The 27,576-nt window shown below is 39.2% G+C and overlaps 1 protein-coding gene across 1 annotated transcript; it reads right to left on the reverse strand.

Moving 5' to 3' along the window:
• Window positions 1-23,312: 23,312 nt before the first annotated feature.
• On the reverse strand, window positions 23,313-27,266 carry LOC128197509 (uncharacterized). Its single transcript, XM_052879562.1, has 6 exons — window positions 26,732-27,266; window positions 26,154-26,206; window positions 25,185-25,979; window positions 24,646-24,995; window positions 24,149-24,245; window positions 23,313-23,909 (listed from the first exon to the last, which is right to left on the reverse strand). Exons 1-6 carry the CDS (start codon window positions 27,264-27,266, stop codon window positions 23,313-23,315), a joined length of 2,427 nt encoding a protein of 808 aa, XP_052735522.1.
• Between the last annotated feature and the right edge of the window lie 310 nt (window positions 27,267-27,576).

Raw genomic sequence — 27,576 nt, forward strand, 5'->3', positions numbered from 1 at the left:
GGCAGTGTGCTAATTGGCCATGTGATGTGTACGTGGGTTCAGAGCTTTGCTTCTAAAAATTTCAAGAAAATATTCCATCTCAAGCTTCTTCGGATCAACACACAAATCAAATCAATGCAGCATAATTTCTTCTAAATGTCCCAATTTGTATTTCCAAAATTTTCCTGCAATTATTAATGCAAATAATTAACTCAGATAATTCAAATTAATTAAAATAAGAAATTCTGATCGAATTAAGCACAATTAAGAAAAATGGGAAAATACTGGACAATTAAGCACAATTCCCTGATTAATTCTAGCACAATAAACTAAGTGAAGTGAAGAAAATAATGATTCATCAAAATAGACCCCACTTAGTCTTTTGCACTCTTGGGCAAAATTAAGACACAAATCAGGGAATGGTTCAAAGGACTTTTAGGAAGGTGACACAAACTCAGCAGACAGAAAAATAAAGACTCACGAGAAAAATAAAAAGAATTTACAAAGTTCTCAAGAAGTCTGGACAGAGAAAAGATGTAGACAACATCCAACACAAATCAAATAAAGCAGATACTTACAGAAATCATCCAAGCAATTCAATACACGGAAAAATAATCAATCAGCTCAAGAGGTGATTTAAAAATAACAAAACCTCACGGATGCACTATCAGTGTTTCTCTCAAGTGTTTAAGGTAAATCAATGTCACTCATTGCACTCAAGAAAGCAAACACAAATAGGCTTGGCAAGCCTCTAATATCAACACTCAAGAACATACGCATGTTCAAATCAAAAGGTCTTTTTATGGTTATGATGGGTCAAGGATAAGGGAGGATATATCTGGATAAAAAGCTATAAATCATAAGGGATAGATGAGCAATGGGGAACAAGTATAAAAACATTTAAATACACCCACAACTTCTAATTCCATCCTCTAGTTGACTCCATTATTCACCAATTTTTTTTCGTTTTTCTGTTTTTTTTTTTTATTTTTTTTTCAAGAAAATTACCTCTGTCTCTTTTCTTTACTCTGTTCAGCACACAATTTCAAGAGACAAGATACACCACATATTTACAAAAACACTATAAAAAGAGGACTCAGTAGCCAATTCATCTGAAACTCCTAGGAGACCACACTTATTCCTAAAACAATTCCAAAGCTCCAAAATTCCTTCAGGCTAAGGTAGTAATGGTTTTTAACTCAAGGCTGATGTATGAGCTTCAAAACAAAGAAATGGGAAAAAAATATATATAGGCTCAAAGGGTTATCAATGGATCAAAACATGGTAGGCTCATCTGGCTCTAGAGGTTCAACAACAAAATGCCTTTATCCCTTTCAACCATGCGTATTAGTCAAGAATCAATTAAAAGAGTGAAGCCAAGACATATGTGCAAGCAATCAATGCATATATCACACACAAGAAAGATCATCAAATGGCTTAAATCTCACACAAGGTATTCGTCACAATCAAATCAACCTCTCAAACACATAATCATCTTTCCAAGCAGAGAAAAGCAAGGATTTCAAACCATAAGTATTAAGTAAGTGAAGGAAAAATCTACAACTTAAACATCATCCAGAAATCAAGAGAAAAATGTAAAATTTATTGCACACAAAACTCGATAAAAATAACTTAAAACAGAAAAAATTTAACACTCAAAAACAAAAAATTTAACACGCAAAACACACAAAACAAAGAAAATACAGAATCTCTCCCAATAGACCACACTTAAACTACACATTGTCCTCAATGTGTTCTAATCATAACATCAGCAATCAAAACAGGAAACATATTACGGACAAGTGTAATAAAAGTAAGGAAAAAGGGAGAGAAAGAAGATGCAAACTCCCGTAGGTTATGGTGGAAGTTGCCAATTTTGGATCATCAGGGAGAGGTCTTCTACTGCAGGATCCAACAATGAAGTTTTGAGGAGGAACTGCTTCATCCTCCATATTTAATCTAGCAGTGAAATGTTTTCAACCGCTGGATCGAAGTAGTGATTGTTGATGAGCAGGTTCAGCTGGTGCTTATTGATGTTGAAAGTTTTGCGAGTGGTGGCACCTTTGTCTTCCACTGTGGGTGCATATTGGTCAAATTCATTCGTACCTCTTGCAATAGGGTTAGTGCAAAATGGTTCCACAGAAATGTCATGCAGAGGTAAAACACCCAAATTATCATACTGAACCTCAGATACATCCTCACAACATGAATCAATTCCAAAATTACATGCAATATCAATATCAGACTCAGATTCATGTGCAGAGGGAGAATTAAAAACATGCTCAACAACAATATGATTATCAGCATACCTATCATCAGCATAATCTTTAATAACACATTCATGAATATCATAATCATACTGAGGTATGCTTACCTCCACTTCCTTGAAGATGGGAAAAGTGGTGGAAAATGGAGGTGGTCTACCTGGATCAAAGATATTGCTTATTCCTGCCTGGGCCTCAAAATATTCAGCAGTTTCTTCTGATGCAAGAGTGGCCATCTGCCCTACCTGATCGCTCAGATTCTTCATGGCAGCTTGAGTTTCCTGCTTGATTTGCTCGAACTGAATGCTCTTCATGGTTATCTACTCCAGTAACTCCTTCATTGTAGGTTCATAAGTAGAAGGCTGAGGAGCTATTTGGGCAGGAGCATCATATTGCTGACTCTCATATTGCTGGACTGGTGGAGGCATAGAAGTACTCTGGAATGGTGGTTCTAGATAATGATCTTGTGGGGTATCGTACCATTCGTTGTTAAGATCATTCCACTTAGGATCGTTGATGTATCCATACTACTCAGGGGAGAAATTGCTTAGAAACTGATGCTCAAGATATCCCCAATTGGTAACGGATCCTAGAGGAAGAGAGTCTTGCCAATCCTTAGCTGCTCCTTGTAATGAGTGCGGAAATGCCCTCAAGAAAATGTGATCAAGAGGGACATGTGGAGGCTTCATTGAAGAGCACATGTTGTGGAACTCCTCCAAATGTCTATGTGGGCATTCTCCGACAAAACCATGAAACTTAGGGAGCAGATATATCAGTCCAGTGCTAATAACGCAATGAATATGATCCTTTGTAGGTGGGACCGGCTCACTAGAAGCGCTTTTAGGAAATTGAGGATGATCCATATAATTCTCATTATAGAATTCAGTAGAATTACAATTAGGGTACCAAGCAGAATGAAATTCATGATTATAGGCACTCGCAGAATAAGCACTATTCATGAAATTAAAATAGGTAGACATATAGATTTTTTGTTGTGTTAGTGTGTTTTCTGTTCTGTATTTAGTTGTGGTTTATTAAAAAAAAAAAAAAAAAAAAAACTATAAATATTAGTTTTACTCCATGTTATGCTTCTGTATATTTTTTATAATCTTTGCTTGAAGTGAAAGTCCAAGTCTGAGACAGGTTTTGAACTAGAATAGAGAAGATGACGGATTCTCAAGACTGTATGTATAAGCTGATCAAGAGGCTTCCCAAATTCCATGGATTGACACATAAGGACCCATATAGGCACCTCAAGGAGTTTTATTCAGTGTGCTCATCCATGAGGCCTGTTGGTATTTCAGAGGAGGAAGTACTGATGAGAATGTTTCCAATGTCCCTTCAAGGTGAAGCAAGAGACTGGTTCCTATATCAATATCCTTTCAATAGTTGGTAGGAAACACAATAGGAATTCCTCAACAAGTTCTTTCCAACAGCAAAGGTGATCAGCATTAGGATGAAGATCACTACCATTGAGCAGTTTCAAGAAGAAAGACTGGCAGATTATTGGGAGAGGTTTAACAGGCTCTGCACAACTTGTCCAAACCACCAAATTCCAGAGCATTTGCTTTTGATTTATTTTTATGAAGGGCTCCTGGACGGTGAAAGGATATTTGTGGATGCAGCTGCTGGTGGATCTTTGATGGATAAAACCCCAACAGAGGCAAGGAAGTTACTCTGCAAGCTGGCTGGTGAAAATCCAATTGAGGTAGCAGAGGAAGAACCTGAGCAGGTTTACTCTGAACTTGAAATCCATATTCATGAATCTGAGGTTCAAGTAAATTTTAATGCTTTTGAATTGGTAAAACTTGAACCCATAAAGCCTGTTCTGGATTCTGATACTGATATTCCTGTGCACACTCATGTTTTGGATTCATTATTACCTATAGAGCACATTGACATATCTGATGATCACTATCCTTGCACTAATCTTGGTTTATATGATAGCCTTGAGGATGCAGATGATAACTTGGAGATTGGTACGAAAATTTTCAGTGAGCAAAAACAGGTTTATTCTAAACCTGAGATTCCAATTTTCCCTGATTTGCCTACACATTCAAATGCATGTGATTTGACGCACACTAATTCTATAGGGTTTATGACTTATACTGATACAGATTTGAGTGACCATTCTGAAATTTTTGATTCAGTATCAGCCATTGAACCCATTGGTGAAGGTAGCGTCAATATTGATTTAGAGATAGAAACTGTGAAATCTGATAACTTTATAGAGTTAGAACTAAGCTTTGATCTAACACAGTTTTCTGGAAATTTTGAATGTGATTGTAAATCTGGTTCTTGCTCCATTTGTGCTAAAATTGATTATGTGTTACAGCCAGACTCTAAGTTTATAACAGATGTTATTAATTGTGAGTTTGATGACAAGGATGCAGAGCTAAAAGAGAATGCAGGTGCTGACATTAAGGAATTCATGATTGATGAAGAAGAGTATACTGCTACTTCTTTGAGCGAGCCAGAGATATCTATTCCAGTGTCACACACTCAACAACTGCCAGTGGAAGGAGAGATACTGCTGCAACAGTTCGCTGTGAGAAGAAAGAAGAAACATCTTGTTGTGAATGATAGGGCAATACTGATGAAGCAGTTCCTCCTCAAAACTTGCTTGCTGAATCCAATGGTGGAAAACATATCCCTGCTTGTCCAAAATTGGCAACTGCCACCCTAACCTGAGGGAGTTTCTTTTTCCTTCTCTCCCTTTTTCCTACTTTTATTGCACTTGTCCATGATTTGTTCGTTGTTATGATTGCTAATTTTATGATTATGACACATTGAGGACATTGTGTAGTAAGTGTGGTCCATTGGGGGAGATTCTGATTTTTCTTTCTTAGTTTTTGTTTTGTTTTGTGTTTTAAATTTTTTCTTTTTTCTTTTTGTAGTTTATTGTGTCTTGTGTACAGTTTTGCATGCTTTTCGTGAATTCTGGACTGTGATTAGGTTGTCAGTTTTCCTTCACTTCATTGATACTCTAAATTGTTGAATTCCTTGCTTTTCTTTGCTTGGGAGATGATCATGATATTTGAGAATTGAATTGATGGTGACCATATTACCTGTGTGAGATTTGAGCCATTTGACGATCTTTCTTGTGTGATATGTGCCTTGATTGCTTGCACATATGTCTTGGCTTCACTCTTTTTAATGATTCTTGACTAATATGCATGTTTGAAAGGGATAAAGGCATTTTGTTGTTGAGCCTCTAGAGCCAGATGAGCCTACCCTGTTTTGATCCATCGATAACCCTTTTGAGCCTATGTTTTTCCCTATTTCTTTGTTTTGAATCTCATACATCAGCCCTGAGTGAAAAACCATTACTACCTTAGCCTGAGGGAATTTTGGAGCTTTGGAATTGTTTTGGGAATAAGTGTGGTCTCCTAGGAGTTTCAGATGAATTGGCTACTAAGTCCTCTTCTTATCGTGTGTTTGTAAATATGTGGTGTATCTTGTCTCTTGAAATTGTGTGCTGAACAAAGTAAAGAAAAGAGATAGGATAAAAAAAAAGAGCAGAAAAACAGAAAAAAAAATGGTGAATAATGGAGTCAACTAGAGGATGGAATTAGAAGTTGTGGGTGTATTTAAATGTGTTTATACTTGTTCCCAATTGCTCATCTATCCCTTATGATTTGTAGCTTTTTATCCAGATATATCCTCCCTTGTCCTTTACCCCATCATAACCATAAAAGACCTTTTGATTTGAACATGCGTATCTGCACGAGTGTTGATATTAGAGGCTCGCCAAGCCTATTTGTGTTTGCTTTCTTGAGTGCGTTGAGTGACATTGATTTACCTTAAACACTTGAGAGAAACACTGATTGTGTACATCTGTGAGGCTCTGTTGCTGTCGATTCATCTCTTGAACTGATTGAATGTTTCCCTTGTACTGAACTGTTTGGATGATTCTTTGAGTATTTGTTTTCATTGATTCTGTGTGGGATTCTGCCTATACCTTTTATTGTCCAGATTTTGTGAGAATTGTGAAACTGTGTTTCTGTTTTGGAGTCTTTGTTGTCTGTTTGTCTGTCACTTCCATGATGTTTGAGTAGTTCCCTGTTTTTCCGTCTAGATTTTGCCCAGGAGTGCAAAAGACTAAGTGTGGTCTATTTTGATGAGTCATTATTTTCTGCACTGCACTTAGTTTATTGTACTAGAGTTAATCAGGAAAGTGTGCTCAAATATCCAGTATTTTCCCATTTTTCTGAATTTTGCTTAATTCGATCAGAAATTCTTATTTTAATTAATTTGAATTGTCTGAGACTAATTATTTACATTATTGAGTGCAGGGAAATTATTGGATAATTTTAGGACTGAAAGATAAATTTCTCAGCAATTTTATTTTAAACTTAAGTGAGAAATAAAGATGAATTTTATTTTACACAAGGGAAGAAGCCGGCAAATATTAATTTCCAATTGAAAATGTGTAAAAATGAATGAATTGAATTTTGGGTGTATATAGCCACAACAAACACGTCAACATAAGATGAAAGCCAAGGCATATGTGCAAGCAATCAAGATACATATCACACACAAGAAAGAAAATTAAGTGGCTCAAATTCTCACACAGAGTAATCGTCATAATTAATTCAACCTCTTAAACGCATAATCATCTTCCAAGTAGAGAAAAGCAAGGATTTGAAACCATAAGTATTAACTAAGTGAAGGAAAAATCTACAACTTAGACATCATCCAGAAATCAAGAGAAAAATGTAAAATTTATTGCACAAAACACACTAAAAATAACTTAAAACAGAAAAAAAAAAAAATTAACACTCAAAAATAAAAAATGTCACACACAAAACAACAGAAAAAATCAGACTCTCTCCCAATAGACCACACTTAAACTACACAGTGTCCTCAATGTGTTCTAAACATGTCATCAGCAATCAAAACAGTAAACATATCATTGACAAGTGCAATAAAGTAGGAAAAAGGGAGAGAAAGAAAATTGCAAACTCCCGCAGGTTATGGTGGAAGCTGCCAATTTTGGACTTGTAGGGAGAGGTCTTCCTTTTCAGTATCCAGCCAAGAAGTTTTGAGAATGAACTGCTTCATCCTTCAGATCTGATCTAGTAGTGAAATGTTTTCCATAGCTGGATCTGAGCAATTATTGTTGATGAGCAGGTTCAGTAGGTGCCTATTGCTGTTGAAACTTTGGTGAGTGGTGGCACCTTTATCTTCCATTGTGGGTGCATATTGGTCAAATTCATTCGTACCTCCTGCAATAGGGTTAGTGCAATATGGTTCCACAGAAATTTCATGCAGAGGTATGACACCCAATCCCAGTGTAACAGGCTCAACAACAGATATATCCTCAAAACATGAATCAATTTCAAAATTACATGCAATATTAATCATAGACTCAGATTCATGTTCAGTGCATGGAGAATAATCATATGAATTTTCTATCAAAAATTGGTTCTCATCATGCAGAGAGTGAGAATTGAAAACAGACTCATCAACAATATAATCATCAACATACCCCTCAACAGTATAATCATCAATATAATCAATTGAGGTATGCTTACCTCCTCTTCCTTGAAGATTGGTAGAGTGGTGGAAGATGAAGGTGGTCTACCGGGTCATAATTATTGCTCATATCTGTCTGGTCCTCAAAATCTTCAGCATTCTCCTTAGGTGTAAGAGTGGCCATCTGCTTGATCTGATCAGTCATATTCTTCATGACAGCTTGAGTTTCCTGCTGGATTTGCTCGAATTGAATTCTCTGTATGGTCATTTGCTCCAGTAACTCCTTTAATTTAGGTTTAGAAGTTGAAGGCTGAGGAGTTATTTGAGCAGGAGCATCATACTGCTGACTCTCATATTGCTGGACTGGTGGAGGCATAAAGGTGCTCTGGAATGGTGGTTCTAGATAATGATCTTGTGGGGTATCGTATCATTCGCTGTTAAGATCATTCCACTCAGGATCATTGATGTATCCATACTGCTCAGGGGAGAATTTGCTCAGAAACTGGTGCTCAAGATATCCCCAATCGATAATGGATCCTAGAGGAAGAGAGTCTTGCCAATCCTTAGCTACTCCTTGTAATGAGTGCGGAAATGCCCTCAAGAAAATGTGATCAAGAGGGACATGTGGAGGCTTCATTGAAGAGCACATGTTATGGAACTCCTCCAAATGTCTATGTGGGCATTCTCCGGCAAAACCATGAAACTTAGGGAGCAAATATATCAGTCCAGTGCTAAGAACGCAATGAATATCATCCTTTGTAGGTGGGACCGGCTCACTAGGAGCGCTTTTAGGAAATTGAGGATGATCCATATAATTCTCATCATAGAATTCAGCAGAATTACAATCAGGGTACCAAGCAGAAGGAGATTCATGATTATAGGCACTCGTAGAATAAGCATTATTCACGAAATTAAAATAGGTAGACATCGAAAAATAAAAATAAAACAAATAAAAAGTAAATACTAAAAATTATGAAACAGATAATTCACAACACATTTATACATGCTATAGGAACACACAAAACAACACAAAAAAATAATTTTTTTTTTAAATTAACAGACAAAATACATACGACACGCATACAGAAAATAGAACATCACATCACAACGCAAGATAAAACACAACAAAATTAAACATGCTACACGCACAAACAAGACAATTTTTTTTTTAAACAACAGCTAAATTCAAAATACAACACAACAAAAATATAAAAGACAAAACATATATTACCACCACGTAATAAAAAAAAACAGTAAAAATCTAAAACAAGAACCTAGAACTGAAGTGACAATGCCGCCAAAATTTGCTGAAGGTGTCGTTGTTGCCTACAAAAATATAAAACAAAAAACACAAAAACAAACATATTAACAAAACAACAATTTACACAACAAAATCTAAAACTGAACCTCCATTGATCCCCGGCAACGGCGCCAAAATTTGATGCGGGCGTCGCGACCCGTCAAATTTGATGTGCACGAATTTATGCAGTATATTACTAGGAAGTGACTCCCAGGTCATCTCTCAAGGACCAATTTTTGGTGGTTCAGTCTCAGATTTATTCGCGAAGTAGGGGGGGTTTTGTGATTTGTGGTACGGAAAAATAAATTAAAACTGGAATTAAAATAAGACAAAATTAAAAACACTGAAGTAAATTTTAAAGATAGTAAAATCAAAACAGTAAAAGACAGTAAAAATGGAAAACGGTAAATTGAGAAACGATAAAATTAAACGATGCATAAAACAATAACCGATAAAATAAAAGAGAAAGTAAAAATAAAAACACTGAACTGAAAATGAAATTCATCGCAGATTGAAAACTTAAATCAAAATTCTTGAACATTGAAGATAAAAATAAAACTGAGTAAACTGATCCAAACACTATAACACACTACAAGCTTTTTCAAGAACCGAAATCTACATTTGTGCACTGTTTGGGAAAATGGAAAATCAGAGAGAGCTCTGGAAGAGAAGAACCGAGATCCCTTCCAGGCCTCCAGGCCGTCTCCTCTCTGCTAGCGCTCTCCTCTTTTTATTGCCAAATATTTTGTCTTACTCCCATGTCCATTCCTTCCTTCCAACCGTATTCCAGGTTCCCCGTCTTGTCCCCCTAGCTTCCTTCCTATTTTTGGCTTTCTTCAATAGCCAAAATAAGCAAAAGGGCCCCTCGACTTTTGGTGTCAGTGTATTTTTCTGCTTCCTCATTTTACGGATGTTTGCCAAATTCGTGGTGCCCACACGCCTAGATGCTGTAGCTTCGTCTGTGTCTGTGCATTCTGGACCGTGACTCTTCCATGGATGTGTGAATCAGCAGCTGTGTGCTTACTTCATTTCTCCCAGCAAATATGAATTACCCCTTCCATTTACCCTGCAGCTTCCTTAATTAGACCAAGACCGTGGAGTGTGAAGCTTCTCTTTGCTGGACCATGAAGTTCTTCTCTACTTTTTGCAGCTTCCAAGCTTCTTATTGGCGCACTACTTCTTCCTCTCAACGTGCTGGCTTTGGAGCTCTCCATCAACGTCCATCCGCTTGTTGTGTGCTTCTCTCCCAAGCCGTGACAACTCCCAAACTGGATCAAGTGTTACTCTTCTTGCTGGACCATGCCTTCATTCACAACCTCTCCTCTTTGCAGGACTTGAAGCTGCTGGATATTGTATAAGCTCCATCACCGTGAAAGGGTGGCCACTCTCTTCTGCCCAAGCCGAGACACACTCCTCCACAACGTGCTGGACTGCACATGGAGAACGCTGCTGGTGTGTAGATGGTGTTTCTGCGTGAATGTTGTACCGAGAGCTCCTTCTTCACTGCTGGATCATGAATTTTGTTCGTGCCAAGTGCGGGCAGCTGCACCTCTCAAAACACCTTCTGGATGTTCCTTCTTGAAAGCAACAAAGAACCGAAAACTCTTTCAATTTGTGGGCCATGATGTGCTTATTTTTCTTCAGCAGTGTGCACTTCCTTTCTAATCCCATCCAGCACCATTTTTTTTATTTTAAAATAAGCTTTTCCAATTAAATAACGTGTTGCACCAAGGGGCTCTTCCTTCAAGACTTGGCTGCACCATGAGCTTCTAAAAAGAATTAAAATATACTTCTCCATGTGCTTTGAATTTTCCAAAACCGTGAACTTAACTTGCAATGTGGTCTCCTCCATTATCCTTCACGGTTTATCTCCAATGCTTGGCAAAAATGGATGGGCAGTGTGCTAATTGGCCATGTGATGTGTACGTGGGTTCAGAGCTTTGCTTCTAAAAATTTCAAGAAAATATTCCATCTCAAGCTTCTTCGGATCAACACACAAATCAAATCAATGCAGCATAATTTCTTCTAAATGTCCCAATTTGTATTTCCAAAATTTTCCTGCAATTATTAATACAAATAATTAACTCAGATAATTCAAATTAATTAAAATAAGAAATTCTGATCGAATTAAGCACAATTAAGAAAAATGGGAAAATACTGGACAATTAAGCACAATTCCCTGATTAATTCTAGCACAATAAACTAAGTGAAGTGAAGAAAATAATGATTCATCATTGGGGTTTCCGACTCATCCTATCCACTCTCATGTATTCATGAATTCATCTTTCTTCATTAATGTTAATGCCACTTTCTAATTTACCTTAAACCCGATGTCTCGGTGAAGAAAGCCTAATCCTAATCACTAGTTTACAATGTCTTGTTTCATGCATTACATTCGGACAGAAGCTTAAAGGCAACCGATCCTCCTGTTCCTATGTCTAGGTAATATTGCTTCCGGGAGAATTTCCCCAGTTCTACATTTACCTATATGTGTCCATATAGATAACATCAATGATCATGCAATTGAATGAATTAAACAAAGCATGCATAGAGTGTAGAAGAAAAACCCTAACAATTAATGAAGCAAAGCACACATAATTAAGAATCAATTCAATACATGAGAGTTTCAAAGGGTTACATCGGTTACCCAAAACTAATGGAGGTTTAGTTCACCATAGACATGGTGAAATGATAACAGTTAAAAAACTGTTATTTTCATGCTTAAAATTGATACTAAAAGCAACCTTTAACACTTAGAAACTAGCTTGGAATCATGCTTTTGTTTATATTTTTGGAAATAAGAGAGTTGGACAAGTTTATGCTTGATTTCAGTGTTTTATGCAGGTTTTAAGGTGAATTTGATGAAAGAAGTGAAGAAGGATAGAGATGGAATCAGAAAAGAACTCAAAAAGTGCAAAAGAAGAGAAGCCGCAAGTACCGCTTAACGCCATTTTACTGCTGAGCGGCACTAAGTAACACTCGTTGGCACCGCTACGGGGTGAAAGTGCAGCTGAGGGGAAGAATTCAACACACGCATTTACCGTTGAGCGGTATTTTACCGCTGAGCGGCGTTAATTTACACTCGTTGGCACCGCTGAGGGGTGAAAGTGCAGTTGAGGGGAAGAATTCAACACACGCACTTACCGTTGAGCGGTATTTTACCGCTGAGCGCCATTATTTTGGGCTTAGGCCTACTTTTCTGTAATTTTTAGAATAGTATATAAGCTTTAGGACTTCCTAGGGTTTGTATCTTTGGTTGGAGAAGACACAAAACACATTTTTCACCCCTTGGGGGTAGAATTGGAGATGGTGACGGCTCTCCGCTTCGCTTTCTAGGGTCTTTCTATCTCTTCCATTCTTTCATTACTGTTCATCTACTTTCACCATGAATATGGTGAACTAAACTTTGTATTGTTGTTGGGGAATCAATGAAATCTTTTGAAGCTCTCCTATATGGAATTTTGTGTTTAAACATCATATTTATGATACATGCTTTCTTTCATCATTAGTTAGGGTTTTTCTTCTTTGCTCAAAGCATGCATTGTTTAACTCATTCGATGTCATGATTATTGGTTTTATTGATATGGACACATACGGTAAAATCTAGATCCTGGGAAACTCTCCCATCAGTAGTATAAACCTAGACATAGGAATATGATGGTTGGTTGTTGATACGACTGTCGCGGTCATACAAATTTGATACAGATAAATAATGCAGTACAGTGCTAGGAATTGACTCCTAGGTCGTCTCTCAAGGACCAATTTGTGTGGTTCAGTCTTAGATTTAACACGAAGGGGAGGTTGTTTGATAGTGTTTTGGTACGGAAAACTAAAATAGCAGTGTAGAAAACGAAATTGCAGTAAAAACAAAAAATACAGAAAATAGTAAAATACGAAACACAATAAATTCAGAGAATGGTAAAAACAAAATTTAACTTTTTAAACATAAAAGTAAAGAAAACCAGAAATAGGGACTGCAGTGAAAATAAAACTGATACAAATAAATCAAGCCGTGCGGTAAAAATAAAGCTGAGAAACAACTGAATAATGTTTTGAAAATGTAAATTGAAAACGAAATTTGATAGAACTAAAATGCACAACTGAAATTTTTAGCAAAACAGAAACTGGAAATTACCATTAACATCAATTAAAATTCAATACATTGAAACTAGAAAATTGAAACAGACAAAACCCAAACCTCCCTAAAGGGAGGAGGAAAAATGAACTCCAGGAAATAAAACGTGGCTGCTGTCCTAAAACTACTCCCTAAATTCTAATGCTAAAATCTACTAAATTCTACTTGGTTTTCTTCTCTGCATGCTGCTGGATTTATAGCTAAAATCCTGAACCTATTCCCGTGAGCATCTTTTCTTTGCCTTCCCGTGAGAAAATAGGGTGAGGGCCCCTCCATTATGTCATCTTCTACACCTTGGAGTCGTGGGCTCCTTTCTCAATTCTTCTACTTCCATCAGGACGTGCTGGATTGGACTGTAATCTGCAGCGTGAAGGATGGAACCATAAGCCGTGAGCTGCACTTGGACGTAAGTTTGCCCCCCATGCTCTCAAGCTGCTGGATGCTGTACCGTGGTTAAGTTGGAGCGTGATGTGTAGTTTCTTTTGCCACCACATGCTGCTGCACTTCCTCTATTTTTACCCAAGCACCTTGCTGACTAAGGCCGTGAGTGACTCAAGGTAGCCCATCCAAGCTTCTTCTTCAACTTGTTCAGTGCACACCCTTCTTCTCCATTCCAAGTAATCATCTCACGGGACACTCTTCCTCTTTCACGGAAATTTGTTTCAACCGTGAGCTCCCACTCCAAGCTGCTGCCATGCTTCTCAAGAAACCGTGTGAGCTTCAATCCCTCAACGTGGTGGCTGCTGCTGTAATGGAAGACCGAGAACTTCCTCCTCTCTTGAAAACATGGACGGACGTTGCTGGACTCCTTTGGTGTGTGACCGAGAGCTTTCCCAAGGTGTGTGCTGGACTGGTTGCTGCATCCTTGCTTCTTCCATCTTCTCCCTCTCGGTGATGGCTACTACTGGACGAGAGTCTTCTTCTCTTTCAGCAGCCACCGTGAAGTGCTCAACCAAGCTGCTGCCCTTTTCGTCTCCATCTTCTCCCAGCTTCCAAATCAGTATCCGTGAACTTCCAATAATTGGTGGCTCCCATTTTTATTCTAGGAATAATGGATGTGCACAAGTGTGGGACCGTGTTCTCTTTACACTTCAACAAATATTCATCAGCATTTTAGAGTTCCTCCTGACCGTGAATGTGACCCAAATGGTGGCCCCCTCATTCAAAAAGATGTTTTGCTGAATGCTTCACCAAAATAACTTGTCCATGGGTCTAGGATATGTAACCGTGACATGGCAAGGGAATAGCAACTTCCCAACGTAAATTTCCACCAAATGTGGCCCCCCTATTTGACTCCAATTGCTCTTTTGTTTTGTCCTTTTGCAAGATTTTTCATTTGAAAGAAATGAGTTGCAGATGTAATTGCCGTGAGCTTCTAAAGGTGGACATCAATTTTGCCAAATGCTTGCTAAAACCGTCTTATTCACAATAATTTTCATTGGCAAATTTTCTTCAAAGCAAAAGACAAAAGACAAAGGGGCCCTTGTGCCATTATGCCGTGATACTTGTAGAAGAAAGGAATGAAAACGTGCTTCCTCCATCATTTTATTTGCCAATTAATTCCAGCAACAAAACCGAAACCCAGCTTCATGAACCAAATATCTTAGCTTCTTCCAATTAATTAATGTGGTGTGTAAATGAATATTTTTCCAAATGTCCTAAAATATTTACATAATTTTCCCCTGCATTCAATAATGTAAATAATTAATCTCAGATAATTCAAATTAATTAAAATAAGAATTTCTGATCGAATTAAGCACAATTAAGAAAAATGGGAAAATACTGGACAATTAAGCACAATTCCCCGATTAATTCTAGCACAATAAACTAAGTAAAGTGAAGAAAATAATGATTCATCAAAATAGACCACACTTAGACTTTTGCACTCCTGGGCAAAATTAAGACGCAAATCAGGGAATAGTTCAAAGGACTTTTAGAAACAGTGACACAAAACTCAGCAGACAGAAAACAAAGACTCACATAATTTACATAGTTCTCAAGAATTCTGGATAGAGAAAAGAAATAGACAATATCCAACACAAAATCAAGAAAAGCAGATACTTATAGAAATCATCCAAGCAATTCAAAGTATGGAAAAATAATTAATCAGCTTAAGAGGTGAATTAAAAATAACAAAACCTCACGGATGCGCTATCAGTGTTTCTCTCAAGTGTCTAAGGTAAATAATTTCAACTCGATGCACTCAAGAAAACAAACACAAGTAGACTTGACAAGTTTCTAATATCAACACTTAAAACATATGCATGTTCAGATCTAAAGGTCTTTCAGGGTTGTAATGGGGCCAAGGACAGGGGAGGATAAATATGGATAAGTAGGTATAGCCCAAAAGAAATAGAGGAGCAATGGGGAATAAGTGGAAATACAGTAAAATTTCACCCAACCTCTAATTTGATCCTCTTCTCGACTCCATTATTCACAAAATTATATTTTTTTTATATCATTTTTTTTTCTCATCATCATTTTTTTTCTTCTTCATCCTGTCTATTATTTTTTTTTCTCTTTATCACACAACAGGATATAATTTATTTTCAGAACATGATGAGGAACCAACTAGCCAATTCATCAAAATTCCCAAGGAGACCACACTTATTCACAAAACATTTTTATAGCTCCAGACTTTCCTAAGGTTAAGGTAATCATTTTTTTTCACTTAGGTTCAGTGTATGAGCTTCAATCACAAAGAAATGGGGCAAGTATAGGCTCAAAGGGGTTATCAAAGGATAATAACAGGGTAGGCTTATTTGGCTAAAGAGGCTCAAGAATAAAAAAGCCTTTATCATTTCCAATCATGCATATCAATCAAGTATTATCAGAAAGAATCAAGCCAAGGCATAGGTGCAAGAAATCAAGAGACATATTTCACACAAGAAAGAACATTAAGTGGCTCAAATCTCACACAGGGTATTCGTTACAATCAAACCAACCTCTTAAACATTATAATCATCTTCCAAGTAGAGAAAAGCAAGGATTTCAAACTATAAGTATTAATTAAGTGAAGGAAAAATCTACAACTTAAACAAACTCCAGAAATCAAGAGAAAAATGTAAAATTTATTGCACTCAAGAACACTAAAACAATTTAAAACAGAAAAAATTTAACACTCCAAAAAAATAAAATTTAACACACAAAATACATACTAACAGAAACTAACAGAAAAATCAGAATTTCTCCCCAGTAAACCACACTTAAATCACACAATGTCCTCAGTGTGTTACAATCATCAGATTATCAATTTCAGAGCAGTCAAATAATATAGACAAGTGCAATAAAAGGTAAGGAAATGGGAAGAATTTTTTTAGTAACATCCATCAGTAGATGTTGTCAGTGACATCCATCAGCAGATGTCTAATCACCTAGCACCCATCAGTAGATGCTAATAATATTTTTTTTTTTTTGAAAAAAGAGATGACCGGCACTATGACAACAGTTTCGGTGGCAACGACCGGAACTGGTGCTACAGTGAAAAAAATTTGCCTATAAATAGGCCATTCTTCGGCGCCCGAGCGGCATTTCTGACTTGCCCACTCTCTCCTTAACCCTCTCTTTCTCTCTCTACTCTCTCCACTCTCTCCCGAGCGTTTGGATCTGCGAGGAAGCTCAGTCCCCGCGTGCCTCCGAAGCATCTGAGATTTCCGAGGAACTTCTCTTGTGTGCCGTCCACTTCCGGGTAAGTCCTCTGCTCCCTGTTTGTCGTTCCTTCTTCCTTTCCTGCACCCCTCTTTCTTCTTTCTTCTGCTGTTTATTTTCTCTTACGCTTTCCGTCTTCTTTCTCTGCTTTCCTCTTGCCTACTCTCCCTTTCTTCTTCTTTTTTTTTTTCATTTTTCTAAACATAAAACACTTAAAAACATAACTATCTTAAAACTTAAGGGGTATATCGGCTGGAAACCAGACGTTAATCTCCCTTCGTTTGAAGGTATGGCAGAGACAATCAGGTAGAACAACACCACGTACCCCACTTAAAACTAAATAAACACAGAAACTTAAATTACAAGAACAACAAGGACAATAGGACAACTGGACATAGATCCGTTTAGGACCCTTTTGCAAGGACCGTGAAACAGATCTGAGACCAGACACAAAAATATCAAAGACTGACTAGACAAAATAAATCTAAAAGGAAACAAAAACAAATAAAGAAAGCACAGAACTAAGAATCTAATATATTTTTTATGTTATGCTTTTATTGTTTTGTTTTTGTTCTTTTTATTATTTTATTTTATTTTTTTTTTAGAATATTTCGAGAGGAAGGATGAGTGAGATGGAAATAGAGAGATACACCAGTCAGCGGTGGCGTCCTACTGATGATCAGATCAAGATGATGACCAACATATACAATTATGGGGTCACACATCCAAGCAGAGCTCAAGTCGTCGAGATTGCGTCTCGACTAAGGGCTTTCGGAGATGCCAGCGAATATAACGTGCACTGTTGGTTCAACAACCATGGCAATCGGGTCAGGCGCCTGCAAGCGAAGATAGACCCCACTAGCACCATCTTTTCTTTGCTGCCACGATATATGTACTGTAAGAACTCTGATCATATCTCTATTTTTATTGAATTTTTCTCTTCCTCTTCTATTATTAACATACAATTTTTTTTTTGTTGAAAGAATATGACTGGGTAGTTATGAGGGCACCGAGGCTGCTGGATCTGTTCCCCATTCTGATCATCATCGACGACGACAGAGATGAACGACAAATCCCTCCACCTATGCCTCCTGCATTCCGTACCAGAGCTCCCTCGACGGAGCTTACCTTAAGACCGCCACCCAGTAACCACTTTCCATTTTAAATTTTTTATGTTTTTGTTGGCCGAGTGTGGCCAGAATTTGAATAAGGATTGTTATATGGACACTTAATTTTTTTTATGTTTTTTTTTATTTGGTTTGTAATATTAACGATCAGAAATGATCGAACCCCGAACATCTTTATTATGTTTTTATGTATTTTATTTTTATTATTATTAACAGTGTAAGACAAAATGTTTTCCGCGTACTTGGTTATTTCAATAAATGCACTCAGATAGTTTCTCTGCTCAAACTTCACCTCTCTGCCTTACATGTTAAATCTGCTTTTATGTTGATTTTTTTTTCTTTTTTTAGTCTAAACAAAATTTTAAATCAAATATCTATATGAAACAATAAAGAAATTTATATATACAACGAAAGAAAATAAGGAAAATTGACTTCAAGAAGAAGAAAGAAAAAAAAAATTGAGATTTGAAGTAAAAATAATAAACAAAATTTACAATGAATTATTTGTAAGAAACTGAGGGTCGAGAAAAAAAAAATAATCATGGACTACGCAAAACAAATTTTTTTTTTTTAATTTTTAATTTTTTTTTAAGGATAACAATTCGAAAACTAAGAAGAAAAGGAAAAACAAACTTAAAAGAAAAACAAAATGCAGAATCTCCCCCAGACCACACTTAAACTACAATGTCCTAAATGTGTTCTAAGCATAAGATCATTAATTAAAGGTTTAATCCTTTTTGACATCCCTATTTATGTACGAATGTCTCAATTGGGTCCTCGTTTTCTAAAGTGTATCAAAATGGGCCCTAATTTTGAAAATTGATATAAATTGAGTCCTTTCCGTTAAGTTGGCTGGACGGCGTTAAAAAAATTGATGAGTGGATGCTGAGATGACGAACGAACGCTCGTCCACCAGCGATCGAACGCTCGTCCATCAGCGAACGAATGCTCGTCGACCACCGAACGAACGGTCGTCCAGTGTGGAACGAACGGTCGTCCAGTAGTAAGAGGTCGACGAGCGTTCGTTCGCTGGTGGACGAGCGTTCGTTCGTCATCTCAGCATCCACTCATCAATTTTTTTAACGCCGTCCAGCCAACTTAACGGAAAGGACTCAATTGATATCAATTTTCAAAATTAGGGACCATTTTGATACACTTTAAAAAACGAGGACCCAATTGAGACATTAGTACATAAATAGGGATGTCGAAAAGGATTAAACCTTAATTAAAACACTAAACAGATAAAGGACAAATGCAATAAAAGTAGGAAAACGGGGAAGAAAGAAAAAGAAAACTCCCCTGGTCATGGTGGCAGTTGCCAATTTTGGATTTGTAGGGAGATGTTCTTCGCCTCAGGATCCAGCATGAAAGTGTTGAGGACGAACTGCTTCATCCTCCAGATCTGATCAAGCAGTGAAATGTCCTCCACCGCCGGATCTAAACAACAAATATTGTTTCTGAGCGGATTCAGTAGGTGCCTTTTGATCTTCGAACTGCTGTATGTACTGGCACCTTTGTCTTCCAGCATGGGTGCATGTTGATCAAATTTATATGTACCTCCTGCAATATGGTTAGTGCAAAATGGTTCCACAGAAATGTCATGCAGAGGTATAACACCCAATCCCAATTCATCATACCGAGCCTTAGATACAACCTCATAACATGAATCAGTTTCAAATGTAGAAACAATATCTATAACAGGTTCAGATTCATGTTCAGTGCTTGGAGAACAAATATTCAGATCTGATAACACAAAATTATTCTCATCATGCATAGAGGAAAAATTAAAATCATGCTCAGCAACAATATAATTATCAACATACCTCTCAACAGCATAATCATCAAAGCAATCAAATTGAGGTATGTTGGTGGAAAATGAAAGTGGTCTACCTGGTTCGAAATAGCTGCTTGTACCTGCCTGGTCCTCAAAATATTCAGCAGTTTCTTCTGATGCAAGAGTGGCCATCTGCCCGACCTGATCACTCAGATTCTGCATGGCAGCTTGAGTTTCCTGCTGGATCTTCATGCTCTCTTGCTTGAACTTGAGATTCTGCATGGTCATCTGCTCCAATAACTCCTTCAATGTAGGCTCAGAAGTTGAAGGCTGAGGAGTTGTTTGGGCAGAAGCATTATACTGCTGACTCTGATATTGCTGGACTGGTGGAGGCATGAAAGGACTCTCGAATGGTGGTTCTTGATATTGATGTTGTGTAGTATTGTACCATCCCAAGTTAGGGTCATTCCATCCCGGACCGTTGTTGTATCCATCTTGCACAGGGGAAAATTTGCTCAGAAATTTTTCCTCAAGATCTTCCCATCTGGTAATGAGTCCTGGAGGAAGACAATACAGCCAATCCTTAGCTGCTCCTTGTAATGAATGCGGAAATGCCCTCAAGAAAATGTGATCATCCGGGACATTTGGAGGTTTCATATAACAACAAATTCCATAGAACTTCTCCAAATGCGTATGTGGGCATTCATTCGCAACTCCATGAAAATGGGGCAACAAATTTATCAGTCCAGTGGTGAGAATTAAATGATCACCATCCTCAGTAGGTGGAACCGGCTCCCAAAGGGAGATCTCAGAAATTTGAGGATGAGACATATTGTTCTCATCATAGAAATCAGCAGAATTAAAATCACAGTAATATGCAGAATAAGAGTCATAGCTAGAGGCATTGACAGAATAAGCAGAATTCACATAATCAAAATTGGTAGACATGGAAAAATAAAAATACTGAAAATTACGAAACAAATAAAACACAATTTTTTTTAATTAATTAATCCGACAAAATACATACGACACGCATACAGAAAATAGAACATCACATCACAACACAAGATAAAACATGTAACATCCCAAAATATAGTAATTACCATAATCAGAATTAATTACATTAAGCAAATAAAACAGTGCAGTCTTACAAATCTGAACGAGCGTCAAAAGCCGAACGGCTTAACATACAGAAATAACGAACGCTATACAAGCAAGAGTTCAGAGACGAACGGTCTTACAAAACTATGACCGAACGTTTTAAAATAAAATTAATAAAACTAACTATAGAAACCCGCGAGCGCTCTACGGCTTGGCTTTAACTTCTACATCCACCAGATTCGCGTCTTCCAAATTTTCCTCTTCCAGCACCTCTTCAAGTGACGCACCTCCATCTGCTCACATCCACACGGATGATCATTGCAATGATAGGACGAACGTACATATACAAGACGACAACACAAGGAAAAACGAAAGGGTAAGCTTAAGTAATTTAATTCATACGTCAACACATATACTAACAATTCAAATCATTCAAACACATAACTCAACATCAATCATCATCCAACATATATTTATATATATATATATATATATATAGACCGACCGTCCGGACCGTATGAATCTGTGTAGTTACAAGCGTCCTTGCACCCGAGTGATGTAGTAACTAGGATACACCAAACAGCTGCCACTCGAGGTCAGTCCGTTCTTACGTCGCCCATGTTAACTTATGGACTAAGGACCTCCTGCCGTTCCCACACATGACATACTTCCTCTACATGAAGATAGTACTCACGGAACATCAGGATGGACAGCGAGTCTTAACTTATCCACAGTCATACTTTACCAAATTTAATATTCAATATATATCAGAGTCGTTCCTCCATGGAACGCTCGTTCAAATACCAAAATCATAATTTCACTTCTTATAGTGTTCGCACACCTTAATACTTCCTTTATTTACATTTTCATTCTATGTTCCACTTCCATAAAAAGACGAGCGTTCAATCCTCTACACAACGAGGACGAACATGACTTTCGCGAGAATCAGTTAAATGAACCGACTCTTAGCGATATAATATAATTGATTCAGAATAATTTGGATTTAAAGACCTTAGACTAAATTCAAAAGAATAAAGATACAACAAGACGAATATTTAGTACTCTGAGAACAAGTGTTTAATAGGATCGACCGCCAGTCAATGACCGAAAGCGAATATTCATTTACTGATAATTTGAGACGAACGCTATTTACGTACGTTCTGCATTTCAAAGCTATGGACGAGCGTTCGGTATAAACCGTACACTTCTCAAGACGAATGCTAAATATAAGACCGAGCGCTATTTAGGACGAACGCTCAGTGTAAGACCGAGTGCTACTTAAGACGAACACTTGGTGTAAAACCGAGCGCTATTTAGGACGAACGCTCAGTGTAAGACCGAGCGCTACCGTTTTATAAATATAAGGTATAATGACTTAATTTAATTTACAAGATTACCACTAGGCTGAGCCGAACGCTCAACTTGGTGTTTCACGGGACGCTCGTTAAATTTCAGAACTCTTTTCAAATAAAAGAATTCCTTTTTAAGTAATTGACTAGAAACCGAACGGTATAAGACCGTACGATGACGAACGTATTTTATCATAGAAAAGCTTATCAGATTCAAATTTTTCATCTATTCTAACTCAACATTTCTCATACGATTCATGATCTTATAATTTCCGATTCATCATTTAATTCACATACTTTATAGAATTCATATTAGCAACTCATACTGTACAATAATCATCCATTATCCAATTCATACGTATCAATCAACACATACCATATTCACTCAGGCATAACAGCGATCGTTCAGGCATACTCAAAAACAGCATACATCTCATACATTCTATTTCTATCATGTTCGCACACAATCATATATGTATAAACCAAATTATTAAGCTTCCCTTACCTGGATAGCAGTGTACTCCCAAAAAGCAAGATTTAATGCTTCCTCTCACAGCGTTCTACCCTCAGGTTTCGCTCAACAATTTCCACTTAATCTAAAACACCAGAAATCAGAACGACTCAGACCTATAACCCATGCATGCAACCAGAACTAGGGTTCGCATGAATCCTAAAAAGGACGAACGCTTAGCAACAAGGACTTACCAGTTCCGTTCCAGATTCTGTTCGGATCAGAATGACGCTCACGTCTCCAGGAACGTTTCTACGGTTCTGAAACGTGATCGGAGAAGGAAATGGTGAGTTACAGAAGAGAGAAGGTGAACTGGTTCTAGAGAGAAGTTAGAGAAGATGAAGGGTTGAGTTCTGAGGAAGAAGAAGACTGCGTGCAGGTGAGAGAGAGTTTTTCGAAACTCTGTTTTGTTAATTTCCACGCCCAAACGAACGAGCGTCTCCTCTGCTGACACCTGCACTCTCACTTCTGACTTCCGAAACTTCTACGTGACACATGGCGCTCGTGCATGCAGTGAAAAGTGCATTTTTAATGCACTGGACGTGTGGCGCGGTGCATTTATGGAAGCAGCCAGGTGACTCAGCAGTGCAATAATGACGGATTTGACAGTAATCATGGTTTAAATTTCCGAGATCTCACATTCCACCTATCTACAAAAATTTTCGACCTCGAAAATTAAAGACTCACCCGGAAATAGATTAGGGTACAAGTCCTTCATGGCGCTCTCAACTTCCCACGTTGAATCACCAGTCTTAGCGTCCCACACCATCTTCACCAAACGAACGTCCTTGCCTTTGTAGTACTTGGTGCGACTATCTTCTATACGGACTGGATGCAGTTCCATCGTTCGGTCTGGACGAAGCTGAATGTCTTCCAACTCCAGTACATGTGATGGATTCGCTATATACTTCCGAAGTTGAGAAACATGGAAGACGGGGTGAAGGTTTGATAGCTGAGGCGGCAAGGCAAGCTCATACGCTACTGGTCCGATCTTCCTCAGGATCTGATAAGGTCCAATGAATTTGGGAGACAACTTCTTTGGACGAACGGCTCGGCCTACACCAGTGATTGGATTGAGTCGAAGGAACACATGATCTCCTGCAGCGAACTCCAACGGTCTTCTCCTCTTATCAGCATAAGATTTCTGCCTGCTCAAAGACGTCTTCAACCTCTCCTGGATTTGTTTGACTTTCTCGGTCGTTTGCTGGATAAGCTCAGGTCCAGTTAGCACGTTCTCTCCTTCCTTGAACCAACAAAGTGGCGTTCGGCATTTCCTCCCATAGAGTGCTTCAAACGGTGCCATTCCAATGCTCGCCTGGAAACTGTTGTTATACGTGAACTCAACTAGCGGCAGGACTTCATCCCAGGCGCCTAAGTGATCTAGGACGCACGTCCTCAGTAAGTCTTCAAGCGTCTTGATTGTTCTTTCAGATTGGCCGTCCGTCTGAGGGTGATAGGCTGAACTCATTTGCAACTTACTACCGAGCTCGCTTTGAAGTGACTGCCAAAACCGTGAAGTGAACCTTGTGTCTCGATCGGAAATGATGCTCGAAGGTACTCCATGTAAGCGAACGATCTCCTGGATATACAACTTAGCCAAATTGGTCATCGACATCTTCAAGTTGACTGCCAGGAAGTGGGCGCTCTTCGTTAGCCGATCCACGATTACCCAAATCGAGTCATGATTCCTGACCGTTCGTGGTAGATGAGTCACGAAGTCCATGGATATGCTATCCCACTTCCATTCGGGAATTTCCAACTATTGAAGTAATCCTCCAGGTCTTTGGTATTCCGCCTTCGCTCGTTGACACGTTAGGCAAGATGCCACAAAACGAGCGACATCACTCTTCATTCCAGGCCACCAAAATAATTTCCGGAGGTCTTGATACATCTTAGTCATGCCAGGGTGCATACTAAGACGGCTGTGATGACCTTCCTCCAGAATAATTCTCTTCAGCTCGCCATCATTCGGAACGCACATCCTATCCATGTAGCGTAGGAGGCCGTCCGTCCCGGTGTTGAAATGCTTAGCCTTATCTGTACCGAGCGCGTTTAAGATATACACCAAATCTTCATCCTCCCTTTGCTTCATCCTGATCCTGTCGAACACCTCACTTGCTATTCTGAGGTTGCAGCATTTAATACTGCTCAGCTCCAACTCGAACTGCAACCTTAGATCTCTAAAGCTCTCAACCAGACTCAGCTCGCGCACCATCATGGACGACACATGTACCACTTTTCTGCTTAGAGCGTCCGCTACCACATTAGCTTTCCCAGGGTGATACAGCAGCTCAAAATCGTAGTCCTTCAAAAATTCTAGCCAACGCCTCTGCCTCATGTTCAACTCCTTATGATCAAATAAATATTTGAGGCTCTTGTGATCACTGAAGACTTGGAAAGTGGATCCGTACAAGAAATGCCTCCAAATCTTCAGCGCAAAGACGACCGCTGCCAACTCCAGGTCGTGCGTTGGGTAATTCCTTTCGTGTATCCTCAACTGACGAGACGCGTAAACTACCGCTCGCTTCTCTTGCATCAAAACACAACCCAAACCTTGGTGAGAAGCGTCGCAATATACTTCGAACGGTTTAGACGTGTCTGGAATAACTAACACTGGAGCGCTCGTCAATTTCACTTTCAACTCTTGGAAACTGGCCTCACAACGATCGGTCCAAGCGAACGGTTGGTCTTTACGAGTCAATTGAGTTAGCGGCGCCACTATCTTAGCAAAACCTTCAATGAAACGTCTGTAGTAGCCCGCCAGTCCAACAAAACTACGCACCTCAGTGACCGAACGCGAACTCTCCCAATCCAGTACCGCTCGCACTTTCGCTGGATCTACCGAGATGCCTCCAGCCGACACCACATGACCCAAAAACTGAATCTCCTTCATCCAGAATTCACACTTCGACAACTTGGCATATAACTCCTTCTCCCGCAACACTCCAAGTACAAGTCTAAGATGCTCTTCATGCTCGTCTTCGGTCTTGGAATAGATGAGAATATCATCTATGAAGACGACCACAAATTTATCCAAATAAGGCCTGAATATGCGGTTCTTATACTCCATGAACACGGCTGGAGCGTTCGTTACTCCAAAAGGCATCACCACGTATTCATAATGCCCATAGCGAGACCTGAACGCTGTCTTCTGGATGTCGTCTTCCTTAACCCTGATTTGATGATACCCGGATCTCAAATCAATCTTCGAGAACACTACAGCCCCATGCAATTGATCCAGTAGGTCATCTATCCTTGGCAATGGGTACTTGTTCTTGATGGTCAGCTTATTCAATTGCCTGTAGTCTATACATAACCGAGAGCTGCCATCCTTCTTCCTTACTAACAGCACGGGCGCTCCCCAAGGTGATACGCTCGGCCTAATGAATTTCTTCTCTATCAACTCTTCAATTTGCTCCTTGAGTTCAGCTAACTCCGCAGGAGACATCCGATATGGCTGAACCGAGATAGGAGCCGCTGTCGTTACCAAATCAATGGTGAACTCAACTTCACGATGAGGGGGAAGTCCAAGTATCTCCTCTGGAAAGACGTCCGCAAACTCATCCACAACCGATCATCCATTACCGTCATTAGTGGACGATCGCTCTTCTACCATCCCTCTGGATTCCTGATCCTCGTGAGTCATAATCAGAAAACAGTTGGCGCCCTCCATAATGTCTTCTTTCAGCTGACCGAGCGTCACTGAAAGAACTTCTTCTTCTTCACCAGGGAAGATCAATTCCTTCGCTCCACAATCAATAAGAATGCGATTGGCAGCCATCCAATCCATTCCTAAAATCACCTCCAAACCTTGAAGAGGTAAGCAGATGAGGCTAACCTTAAACTTACGCCCTTCCACTTCTATAGGACACTTGACGCACATAGTGGACGTCCTAACCTCACCAGCCGCTGGGGTAGACACCACCAGATCAAACTGCATCTCGCTCACTTCTAAACCCAGCTTTTCAACACACGCCTTCGAGATGAAGGAGTGCGTTGCCCCCGAATCATATAATGCACAGCACGATCTACCAAACAGCATGCATTCACCAATTATGAGATTACCTGAGCTCGCTGCTTCAGCGCTCGTTATAGCATACACACGCCCACTCGCTTGGGCTCGTCCTCCTCTTGGCTGATTTCTTCCCGCATTGGGTGGCCTCATTACTGCACGTCCGCTCATATTGCACTCGTGATCCAAGTGCCCGTTCCTTCCGCAACGATTGCAGTGCTTTCCTCCCATCATTTGAGGGCATGAAGACCTATAATGTGGCCCTCCACACCGGAAGCAAACAACGTTTCCTTGTCCAGACTGTCCGACAGGAACCACTGCTTGCGATCCGCTCGCATGAGAAGGCTGGTTTGGACGAGCGTAAGGAGGTCTCCTCTGAACAGCTCCTCCCCTGGACACGATCGGTCCCCTACTCACTTGTTGCTGCCTCTTCAGCCGTTCAGCCTCTGCCATGTTCTTCTCCAAAACCTTGGCTCGCTTAACCATAGCAGGAAATGACCAGATGCACAAACTGGAAATCAAGACCTTCAAATCACTCCGCAGTCCGTTCTCAAATTTCCTGCACTGCCACTCCTCACTGGTGGCCATCGTATTAAATCTCAGGAGGTGTTTAAATGTGTTGGTATACTCCGACACAGACTTCGCTCCTTGCGCTAGTTGAAGAAACTCGACTTCCTTAGCGTAACGAACGCTATCTGGGAAGTATTCCTCATAAAATTTTCCTCTGAAAACCGCCCAGGTGATGGGATTCTGAGCGTCCGTTAATATGGCTTTCATACTCGTCCACTAGTGGCTAGCTTCACCAGTCAACAAGTACTCTGTAAAAGCCAAGCGGCTTTCATCTGGACCCCTCTTAGCATTGTAAATACGCTCCATGTCTCTCAGCCACTGGTCCGCC

The sequence above is a fragment of the Vigna angularis genome, chromosome 6 (assembly GCF_016808095.1).
Source record: "Vigna angularis cultivar LongXiaoDou No.4 chromosome 6, ASM1680809v1, whole genome shotgun sequence".
NCBI classification, from domain to species: Eukaryota; Viridiplantae; Streptophyta; class Magnoliopsida; order Fabales; family Fabaceae; genus Vigna; species Vigna angularis.

Coding starts and splice junctions, on each gene's coding strand:
- LOC128197509 (XM_052879562.1), bottom strand. CDS start 27,266: ATGGCCACCAGTGAGGAGTGGCAGTGCAGGAAATTTGAGAACGGACTG. Junction 24,996..25,184: donor TGATGCAAGAGAAGCGAGCG/GTAGTTTACGCG, acceptor AACATGAGGCAG/AGGCGTTGGCTAGAATTTTT. Junction 24,246..24,645: donor CTACGCTACATGGATAGGAT/GTGCGTTCCGAA, acceptor TTGTATATCCAG/GAGATCGTTCGCTTACATGG.